Source organism: Aegilops tauschii, chromosome 7, assembly GCF_002575655.3.
Source record: "Aegilops tauschii subsp. strangulata cultivar AL8/78 chromosome 7, Aet v6.0, whole genome shotgun sequence".
NCBI lineage: Eukaryota > Viridiplantae > Streptophyta > Magnoliopsida > Poales > Poaceae > Aegilops > Aegilops tauschii.
The window spans coordinates 54,173,171-54,184,769 of NC_053041.3; the positions used below are offsets into that span (position 1 = coordinate 54,173,171).

The 11,599-nt window shown below is 47.7% G+C and overlaps 1 protein-coding gene across 1 annotated transcript; it reads right to left on the minus strand.

Moving 5' to 3' along the window:
- Positions 1-10,365: 10,365 nt before the first annotated feature.
- LOC123494682 (uncharacterized) lies at positions 10,366-11,236 on the minus strand. Its single transcript, XM_045230713.1, has 3 exons — positions 11,169-11,236; positions 10,793-11,075; positions 10,366-10,700 (listed from the first exon to the last, which is right to left on the minus strand). The coding sequence occupies exons 1-3, from the start codon at positions 11,229-11,231 to the stop codon at positions 10,381-10,383; spliced, it is 666 nt and encodes a 221-aa protein (XP_045086648.1). The 5' UTR covers positions 11,232-11,236; the 3' UTR covers positions 10,366-10,380.
- Positions 11,237-11,599: the final 363 nt, after the last annotated feature.

Sequence of the window (11,599 nt, forward strand, 5' to 3'; positions counted from 1 at the left end):
AGGCTGGAGTAGTGAGAGGATGGGTGACCGTCCGGGAAGTTAGATGATTTGGAATGATGAGGGGTGATTAGAGATTAGAGGTTAAATTGAGCAGTGATGAGGGGTGATTAGAGATTAGAGGTTAAAAAAATTCAGAAATTTGAAAATAAAAAAAGTCAAAAAAAATTTAAACAAAATTCATAAAATTTCCTTTAGTACCGGTTGGTGTTACCAACTGGGACTAAAGGTGGACCTCCAGGCAGCGGCCACGTGGAGGGCCTTTAGTCCCGGTTCGTGTAAGAACCGGGACTAAAGGAGGAGGCTTTAGTACCGACCCTTTAGTCCCGGTTCCAGAACCGGGACTAAAGGCCCTTATGAACCCGGATTAGAGGCCCTTTTTCTACTAGTGTGTCTTTCCCATGTCCAACAAGCTCAAAGGCCATGAACCCCGAGAAGTGAAGCTGGCAAGCTGCGGGAGGAGAAGAATATGACGTGGGACACAACCTGGGACATGAGACGTGGTTGCGTCCATGTATCGCCTCCTACTATTTGTCGCCGGGAGAGAGCTCATCTGCTGCCACCGCTGCTACTACGAATCTTCTTACAACTAGCTAGATAGTGGGAGATGCTCGGTGAAGAGGACGCTGTTTAAAAAATCCCGTCCATGACTGAAAGCTCGCCTCCTCCCGCTCCGGGAGCGGCGACCACCAAACCGGCGTCGCACACTCCGGGCACGCCGGCCACCTCACGTCCTCCTTTACCAATCCAACGCTGGAACCCACCCGGTTCGGCGCTCTCTACTGCGGCACATCTGGCCGCGCTTCTCTCCCCCTGGGCTTCTCCATCTGGATCTGGCGCCGCTCCCTCATCCCAAACCGCTGGTTCTGGCGGTGCCCCTCCTGCTGGCTCGGGGCAATGGGAGGTGGGGGAGTCAAGTCGAGCCGGCGCCCTGCGCGGGCATTCAAGCCCGAGGCCAGCTGCGCCCAGGCGCCTCAGCTCCACCATCTGCACCCCTCCAGGCTATTCATTGTCTGCACCGGCCTCTACGCCTCGGCTGCAGTCTATCATCTGCGCTCCGCCTAGCCTCCCCATTAACTCTGCGTGGGCGGGGAAGACCAGTGACCGCCGTGGCGGGGTGGAAACCGTTTCCTCCCCGAAATGGACAGTGGTCGCTTCGAGGCGCCGGCGGCGTGCACCGCCCGTACCAGTCTCGGGGCGGCGTGGTTATGGCGGCCTGCGGCCTGGCCCTGCGCGGGAGCGCGCCGAGCTGCGTCGCGCGGCCTTCTTAAGACGCTTCTGGGGTTGCTGCTTGAGGTGCCTCGCCCAAACCACCGTGCAGCTGACTGGCGAGATCCGGTGAGGTGCGCCGACTGCTGGAGATCCGGCCACCGTGCTCGCGCCCCGGGTTGCAAGGCGAGGCGTGCGATAGTTCCACCCCCACCCCCTCGCTCCAACCCGCCGCCTAGCCGCACCCCCCAGCTCGTCCCCACCATCGACCACCGCCACCCCCCTCCGCTCGCCGGCCCCGTCCTCCCGGGCCGCCGCCCACCCCCACCAGCCAAACCACGCCCCCTCCCGCCCGCTCCTTCCCGCGCTCCCATGGCGTACCGTCCCGGCGAGGCGTCGCAGCGTTCGGGCGCTGGGACCACGTTCACCACCAGCACCCAGGCGATGGAAGATGCCGCCCGCACCCTGCGCGCTTCGGCCATCCTGGTCACCATGTCGGAGAGGAGGCATGACATCAACCCCCAGCTGGTGGCCAAGGCACTGGAGCGTGACCTCAACATCCCTTGGGACCAGATGCATGTCTTCAAGCATCACCCAGAAGACTTCCTGGTTCGTTTCGGCCATGCCCGCCACCGCGACATTGCGGTGGACGCTGGGGTCGTGACGTGCCGGGGTGTGGCGCTCACCCTCTCTCCCTGGTCGCTGGCCGCCCGCGGTCACCAACGCGTTTCCCGCTTCTACTGCCGGTTGGCGATCGAGGGGATCCCCATCTAGCCCTGGCGCAAGGAGGCAATGTAGGACGCGATCGGTCTCTCCTGCAAGGTCGATCGCCTGGAGAGGCAAACCACCTCCCTCTCCAACACGTCCCTGGCCTATGCCTGGGTCTGGTCGCAGGACGACATCCCCACGGCGAACGGGTTCTCCATCATCGACAGGCCTACTGACAGCCGTGGGTGTCCCCGCCGCCGGAGGGCTGTCCGAGAGAGGAAGGGCCTCACGGGCCGCAATACCCGGTGCTGATCCACCTCGACGAGACCCAAGACTTCACGCCAGTGTCGGAGCGGCCGCACTACAAGAAATATGTCAACTTATGACCACCAATATTGGTCACTGAATGGTCATAGTTTTCCTTTTGTGACATTTTTGTGACCAAAAACAGATGGTCAAAAGCTGGCCGTCGTAAACTGGAATTAACGACATTTCTTCTGGAATGGTCGTAGACGTTTATGACCAAAGAAAGGTCACAGATTTAACAACCAATTATTTTGGTCACTAGCAATCCGCCCACAAACGTCAAATCCACCGTAGCAAGCTGACGTGGTAGAATTACGACTAAATGAAAATGTCGTAAAATAGAATCAGCCCGGTCCATTTCGGCCGTCTACATGGGCCAAGCCCAATAATTTAGCCCATTTATTTTTTTCTCTTTGTTTTGCTCATCTGCATGGGCCTGGCCCAATAATTTGGCATGTTATTTTCTGGGAATGGAGCCTTTTTCTGATGATTTTTTTTTAAAAGTCCACTATTGTTTTGGGCCACAACCTTTTTAGTCTAGTTCTAATTTGGGCCTTGGCCATTTTATTTTCTTGGATGTAGCCTTTTACCAACTTTTTTTTACAGTCAACTCTTTTTTTAGGCCCAAGCCTTTTTAGTCAAATTCTTGTTTGGGCCTCGGCCTTTTTGCAGTCCAACTCAATTTAGAGCCCAATTAATCCAAATAATATTCTGTGATCCAAACAAAACTCAAATAATTCAGAAAATGCAGAACTACACAGCTTCGGAACTACACATAGCCATCACAGTTTCACTGGTTCCAAAATGAGCCATCACAAGTTCACTGGTTCAACAACAAGTGCTCCCAGGTTCACAAGTGCTCCCAGGTTCACAAGATCCCAAGTTCACAAGTGCTCCCAGGTTCACTTGCAAAGTGCAAAATGCAACAAACTGCATAAGTTCACTACCTACTACGACATAACTTCCCAGCCTTCAAACTACGACAAACTACATCAGATCACAGGTTCAAAGACAAACTGCACAGCCATCAAACTACCTTAGCTCCAAAGAGAGCCATCAAGTGGGCTAACTTCTCTTCCTGCTCTTGAGACTTCTTGCGCAGCAGCTCAAGTTCCTTGTCGCGTGCAGCTTCAGCTTCTTCCGCCTTCATCTTGATTGCTGGCAATTCTTCTTGCATCACTTCAGCTTGAAGCTCAGACCTCTCCAGCTTCTGCTCAAGGTCACGAGCATGAGCAGCCACTTCAGCAGTTGCTTTGCCGGAGTTGTTCCTAGATAACTGGAGCCTAACATTCCTGAGGAATGTGCTTTGTTTGACTTCGGTCTTGAGCACTTCTTCGACAATTTCAACAGCAGACTTTGGCTCTTCACCTTCTAGTACCAGCGCGTCCTTCATTTTTTCCATCTCAAGCTAGCATATGGAGGAAAATGATAGGCATTAGTGGGAGATCTATTTCACATTTTGCAAACCAAACCAAGCAAGAGAAACCAAACCAGCACACCAATGGATTATTTGAAGTAACCAAACCAGCACACAAAATCTATACATTATTTTACTCAATGTCAAACAGAAGAAGATGCAGACTAGTACTTGACAGTATTATTTGACTAGTAACTTATATGACCTGGAGACATGCGATTGGAGCAATATGACCGCTTCATTAAGCCTAGAATGGCGGTTCTATATAAGATGGCTTCCCGAGTGAGCCAATCATCAAACTAACATTCAGATCAAATTTCATCATATCATAAAAAATGCAACAAATAGCTACAGCAAGTTCTGATATCTTTGTTGAACTATCAAACAACATCAAAGCATGGAACATAGCGTGTGTTTTTGAGTGGCTCCGAATCAAACAGCATCAAATCATCAAAGCATCAAACAACATCAAACAGCATCAAAGCTGGCTGTGAATCAAACAGGGCATGGACAAAGCATGGAGTGACTTACTATAGCAATCTTGACTGGCTCCGAAAACCCGTGCTTCTTGCTGTTGTGGGTGGCCTTAAACAAGTCAATCGCAGACAGCTCCTCACCCTTACGCTCTTCTTTCTGAAATGTTTTTCAACAAAAATCAAAATGTTATTCAGCAAGAATCAGAAATGTTACTCAACGAGGATCAAACGGTAAGGTCTCTAGAGTTAAGTTCTCACAGTGGCAAAAATGTGTGCTGTGTAGTGCCTGGAACCAGTTCTCTGATTGTACACAACTTTTTCTTGATTCATCTTGTTCGACACACAGGTTTCCTACAAAAAAGCATACTGTCAGCATGATCTAGCACTAGCATATCATGTGCAGAACATAAAGCATCAAACAAAGCAGAGACAAACCTTGTGTATTGGGGTAGACCACATCTCCACCAGAGCTTGCCATTCACCATCCGTTGGATCTGGAACCGGAGACTTAATGCTGACTTTGTTTGCGGACACGGTGTCAAAATACTTCTTCTTGATCTGATGGCGTCTGTTCTTTGAATGTTTCTGCAGAATATCTTTGCACGCCGTCTTGATGGTCTCCAAGTCCGTGTTCATCTCAAAATTTGCCTACCATGACAGCAAACAAGGTAGGAACAATATTAGTGATCATGCATAGGTGTAACAGAAAATAGATAGCACATTAACTATGAAACAAGTAGCTTACAACAACTTTCCCAATGTAGTTCTCCAATAGACTAGCTTTTTTGTATAGCTTGAAGTGAGGAAGAACCGGAAGATGGCTTCTTGCAACAAGTCCACACTCAGAAGCAAGCTTTGCTGCCTGCAGAGGCTTCTCTGGATGCTTCATCCCTTCGGCAATTTGGATAGGCACCTTGCTACCAAGCGACTTGGTGATTCTCTCTAGCCCTTTGCCCTTTCTAAGTATAGTCTTGGTAGTCATTGCATCTGAAAATGAAATTGAACTCATAAATTAGAATAGAAATCGACAAATGCAGGAATCGACAAAAGCATACATGATCATTCCATTTGGAAAATGCACTAGTAAAAGATAGCATTGCAAAGGTCAACTTGCCTGATTGAAGCACAAGCTGCTGTTCTTCTTCATTGATGACAGCATTCCTGTCAATAGAAGGTGCATCAGGGCTGAGGTCTGTGTGGACAGTGCCTGCTTCATCAATGCAGATAGTTCCTCCTTCATCTAGGCAGACAGTGCCACTTCCATCCATGCTGAGAGTGGTTCCTCATCCATGGGCGGCAACTCATCACCCATTTGCACCGAGGTCTCAGAGTCCACGCACAGCAGACTTTCCTGATGGTCCGTCGCAGTCGCCATCTTTGCTTTCTGCCTTGTGACTCTATCATGGGCAGGTTCATCAGGTTCCAGGATCCTCTTTTTTTTTCCTGGAGCTGGGGCCATCACCCTTCCTGGAGGCATTGCAGCAGATGTTTCTGAGCTCTTCTTCTTCTTGCTGACTGTCTTCTTAAAACCAGGCCTCTTCGTCCTAGATTCCTTCAGTGCCTCGTATAAACAGCACGGAAAAAAGCATTAGATCCCAAGAGAAATATGTGAGCACAAGGAAACACATAGCATAAAAGAACCCCAACCCTCGAAGCAAGACAGAGTTTGCACCTTAACAGTCTTGTTCACTACAACATCATCCACTTCCTCTCCATCAATAACTTCATCCTCCTTAGGATAGTACTCTGGGTCATCATTGATAAATCCACTACCTTCTTGAACATCATCACTTCTACCTTCTTGTACACCATTTGTTTCCCTAAGCATCCGATTGTTGCTCATGATATTTCTGGCCCTAACCTTCTCGTACTCGGTAAGAGGCTCTTCTTTGCATGATAATGGAAACGTAACTATTAGGTGAATGTTTGGAATGCATGGACAGACAGCCAAACATATCTTATGATATTTTATTATCATTTAATCCTAGTTATTCAGGTAAGGAAGACTAACAGCACACATGCACATTTAAGCCAGCTTATTCAGATTGCAGCAATACATTTCACATAGCATATTAAGACACAGATTTTATGAAACTAACAGTATAACCACAAGGAGCAAGTTGCATACCAACGGTTGGCCTCATGTTTGACCTTGTCCTGCTTGCCATGGATGATCTTGAGGTGGTGCTTGCAAAATAGAATAAACAACAATCAGATACAACAGGGATAAAGTAAAATGATGCACTTGTATCAATAAAGGAAAGCATTTGGACCATCATGCACATACATGTAATACATGTGAAACAAACTTGATGGATCAACAATACAGTGATCTAGTGTTATTAATTAAGAAAACATGTAAGTGCACTAAAAAAGCATTCATGTACACTAGTAGCAAGCAAGCAAAGTGCTACTGATAGAAACAAGCAAGCAAAGTGCTACTGATAGAAACAAGCAAGCAATGACGGAAAATGAAGAGAAGGAAGCAAGTACTATTGATACAAACCCTAATTAATAAGCAAGCAAGTAGATTCTTCTCCTAGTGCTACTGATACAAGCAAGTACTGCTGATGGAAACCCTAATTAAGCATGTATGCCAGCAAGCAACATGTATGCTAGCAGGCAACATGAACTAGTGAATTGGTGTCATGTACACATGCTTAGACAGTCTGACAGCAAGCTAGACGAGTATATCATGAGGACCTTCAAAACAACTAGATGTTGCCACTCGTAAAGCATGAAACAACTATACCCGCATCAGTACAAAAGCAGATGAAAAAATTATACTCAACTATTGATTATGCTGCCTCTACACACCAAAAATGGCTGCAGACTAGATGACACAAATTAAGACATTTTGACAGTTAGAATCAACCTTGTATATTACAGCACCCAAAATTATCTAGCACCAATCTAGTATATATTAAAACTAGTCATACTGGCTTAACACACCAGGAATTCCAATACCACAATAAGTACTAAGCATTCTCGTGTTCACTGGAAAGAAGAACACAAGCTTCATGCACATATCATGAAAGAAGAACACTGCTACAAACCCCAGTAGTGCTACTGATAGCAAAGTGCTACAAGCAATCAAGTACATGTTCATACTAACCCTAGTTGCAAGCAAGCAAAGTGCATAAGTGCTACTAATACAAGCAAGCAAGCATGGAAAGTGCTACTGATAGAAACAAGCATAGTGCTACTAACAGTAACAAGCAAACAAGGAAGGAAATTGAAGGGCAACAAACAAGAAAGTATTGTTGATACAAACAAGCAAGCAAGTAGCTTCTTTTCCAAGTGCTACTGATACAAGCAAGTAGTGCTGTTGGAAACCTAATTCACCATCTATGCTAGCTGAGTAATTGAACCATACACAAGCAAGTACTGATACAAGCACCATGAACCAGACATCATCCACTTCCTCATCCCCTAAAATCATCCACTTCCCCATCCATCCCAATCCCCTAAAATCATGAACCCTAAACCATGAAGCGGACCAAACGAACCACCAGGAGGTCCTAACCCTAACCCCATGAACCCCATGAACCCTAACCCTGCCCCATGAATCCTAACCCTAACCCCATGAACCAGACGGAGATCATCCCCACGCAACAATAAACATGAACCCTAACCCCAAGAACAAGGACCTACCGAACCAACAGGGGATCCTAACCCTAGAATATCCTAACCCATGAGGGGGATCTACCAGAGGGGAGATGGATCGACCAGAGGGGAGGTGGATCCACCAGAGGAGGGGAGATGGATCAAGGGGAGAAGTACCTAGGGGGAGATGATGTTGATGATGCAGCGGTGGTCGTCGTCATTCGCGCCGTCGTCGATGTAGCCGCCTTCGTCGTTGATGTAGTCGATGTAGCCGTCGTCGTCGTCGATGTAGTCGATGTAGCCGCTGTCGTCGTTGATGTAGTCGATGTAGCTGCCGTCCTCGTCGATGTAGTTGATGTAGCCGCCGTCAATGGAGGGCGGCGCACCGCGGCGCGGCGGGGCAACGCAGCGGCGTGGCGGGGCGGCACGGAGGAGGGGAGGGAGTGGGAGCGGGGCGGCGCGGAGGAGGGAGGTGCGGGGCGGAGCAGAGGACGGGCAACGCTAGGGTTGCGGGGTGGGGAATGGGGAATGGAGGGGCGGAGCAGAGGTGGGGAATGGAGGGGCGGCGGGGCGGGGCGGCTCGGGGAGGGACAAGCTAGGGTTCGTCGGGGAGAGGGGAGGGGAATGGGGAAATTTTGGGAGGGGAGGGGAGGGGATCCCGCATGTTAGTGGTAGAGGGAGTGGTGGGACCCGCCTGGTAGTGGGAGAGAAGTGGTGGGAAATTTTGGTGGGGTGGGAGGGAAAATTTGGTGCTAGGAGGCAAATTTTGGTGGGGTGGGAGGGAAATTTTCATCAGTTTTTAGAGGTTTGGAGGCAGAAAAAATCAGTTTTTTTGTAAACTTTGTAGAAATCATGTTTAAAATCATAGCGAATAGCTCAAGAAAACACCGGTATTGCAAGTTTAGTATTTTTGCTAGTTGGTAGGCTACATTTGATGATATTACGCGGAGGTCTCCCATTTTTTATTTTATTTTTGAATTTTTTACGATGTTTTCAAAAACCGGCCGATTTCGTCGCGTCGGCCGTCCATGGCTAGGGTGTGGGTCATGCCAATCTGTTGTGGATTCTTTGATGAAATGCCTACCTGTGAAGCTAAAAATGATTTTTGGCAAAAATAACGGGCAAGCTATGGAGGACCCGCAGTTCAAATTCCAGCCGTTCCATCTGAATCGGCCGAAGGTGCTCTGAATGGCCGGGAGTAGCTACGAGGGTCGGAAATGCATGCTTTTTGGCGACCGTCCATAAAACAGGGTCTACTTTGAGGTAGACATGGAATGGCGCCGTTTGGGGTGACCCTCCTTGTAGCCGCTTCACGAAAAACGCATGTCTTTAGCATTCAAAAAATGAAAAACGGTTTTTTTGTTAAACAAGTTGGAACCTCGGTTTGGCAACATTGTTTGCCATCACAAGACGGAGGCATGCGCCAAATTTGGGCATATTATCAAAAACTATTCAACGGATGCGGCCATATAATTGCTAGTTTGGCTTAAAAGCCATGAATCTTCGTTCATGGTAGGTTGTTTTGGACAACACTTTTTCAAGGAAACACCGGTATTGCAAGTTTTTTATTTTTTCTAGTTGGTAGGCCACATTTGATGATGTTACGCGGAGGTCTCCCATTTTTTTGATTTTTTTTAAAATTTTTACGATGTTTTAAAAAACCGGCCGATTTCGTTGCGGCGGCCGTCCGTGGCTAGGGTTTGAGTCGTGCCAATCTATTGTCGATTCTTTGATGAAATGCCTACCTGTGAAGCTAAAAATGATTTTTGGCAAAAATAACGGGCAAGCTATGGAGGACCCGCAGTTCAAATTCCAGCCGTTCTAGCTGAATCGGCCGAAGGTGGTCTGAATGGCCGGGAGTAGCTACGAGGGTCGGAAATGCATGCTTTTTGGCAACCGTCCGTAAAACAGGGTCTACTTTGAGATAGACATGGAATGGCGCCGTTTGGGGTGACCCTCCTTGTAGCCGCTTCACGAAAAACGCATGTCTTTAGCATTCAAAAAATGAAAAACGGTTTTTTTTGTTAAACAAGTTGGAACCTCGCTTTGGCAACATTGTTTGCCATCACAAGACGGAGGCATGCGCCAAATTTGGGCATATTATCAAAAACTATTCAACGGATGCGGCCATATCATTGCTAGTTTGGCTTGAAAGCCATGAATCTTCGTTCATGGTAGGTCGTTTTTTAGAACACTTTTTCAAGAAAACACCCGTATTGCAAGTTTACTATTTTTGCTAGTTGGTAGGCCACATTTGATGATGTTACGCGGAGGTCTCCCATTTTTTTGATTTTTTTGTTGAAATTTTTACGATGTTTTCAAAAACCGGCCGATTTCGTCGCGCCGGCCGTCCGTGGCTAGGGTTTGAGTCATGTTTTTAGTATTCAAAAAATGAAACTTATCTTGTTTCATACATGAGCATGCTCAAAAACCCATATTTTATCTTTCATCCATGAGCATGCATAAAAAATTTCAATTCCCATCAATTACCAAACTGAATATTCATAATTAAGAAATTGACATGTTTAGATGGCACTGTCATACATCATCCATGAGCATGCACAAAATTAAACCTTACATACTTAACATTGACATGTTGAGATTACACTAACAAGCTTAAACCTAACATGCTTAACATTGCCACTTCATTTCTTAACATCTTCACTCCTCCTTTTTCTCCTTCATCAACCTGATGCGCTCAGAGTGGCGAATCCCAACGCGGATGTACTCCTCTATCACAATTGGCATGGTCCTGTCGCCAAGCTGTGGGATTGCAGGCGCCACTACCATCACGAGGTCATTGTCAGGCACCACAATTGCAAGGTCATCATTAGGCACCACAATCGCGAGGTCGTCATCAGCCACCACCATAGCAAGGTCGTCATCCGCCACCACCATAGCAGGGTCCTCGTTAGCCAGAATAGGCGGCTCCTCATCATCCCCGCTCTGCTCCTCGTCATCCCCGCTGCTGCTCCCATTGCCTGGCCAAATGCAACAAAGTGTGAACATGGTGTTGTCGTCGTGCAAGTAGAGGAAGCCAAAAGGACAGGAAGAAGAGAGGCAGAGAGCTTACTGGCATCGTCGTCGTGCTGGTAGTACATGCGGCACATGGTGTTGTCGAACATCTTCACGGTGAACATGGCGTCGCCGTCGTAGCGGAAGACAAGGAAGTGCCCGAGCTGTAGCTCATGGGCGCGGGCGAACTGCTCCCAGCCGGGCCCTAGGTACATGTGGCCTTCACCATCGAACACCACCAACACGTCCCACAGCCTGCGAAGCCCGCTGCCGGCCTCCCGCAGCTTCACTTTGTGGGGCTCACGGCCGGCGAGCATCTTCGCAAACTTGTCAGGCAGCCTCTGCAGCGAGGGTCAAGCAGTGGTTAATTGTGCCAATCAAGCACTAGACAGGAGAGCGATGATAATTAAAGAGATGAGTTATGATAAATATACCTGCCTACTGCAAGATTTCTCAATTACGATCTCTAAGAACTCAAAACCTTCCAAGCCAGCCATCTCACTTATCTGAAAAGCAGCATTGTAATTAAACAACAAGTTACCATAAACAAGACTAGACATAAATAGGAAACAAGCACTTCAAAACAGTAGAATAATTACTACATGTGTTTGCCAGGGCCTCAATTTGGAATACTACTATAAATGGCAATGGTCTCAATTTGCTCCTACTATATCTTGGCAAAGGGGCACTGAGTAGAAGTGGCGAAAACATCAACAGACTTGAGCAACACCACCATCAACAGGTGACCACCACAGAAATCAACCACACAGACATCAACGGCAGATGGCAAAAACAAGGACATTTCTGATGGCAAAAACATCAACAACACTCTACTATTACTCATCATCAGGTAACCACAACAAGA

What these genes read in the sequence shown, in the direction of transcription:
- LOC123494682 (XM_045230713.1), bottom strand. Translation starts at nt 11,231, where the DNA reads ATGGCTGGCTTGGAAGGTTTTGAGTTCTTAGAGATCGTAATTGAGAAA. An exon ending in AGAAATCTTGCAGTAGGCAG is followed by an intron (nt 11,076 to 11,168) that starts GTATATTTATCA and finishes CCCTCGCTGCAG; the next exon opens with AGGCTGCCTGACAAGTTTGC. An exon ending in CCAGCACGACGACGATGCCA is followed by an intron (nt 10,701 to 10,792) that starts GTAAGCTCTCTG and finishes GCATTTGGCCAG; the next exon opens with GCAATGGGAGCAGCAGCGGG.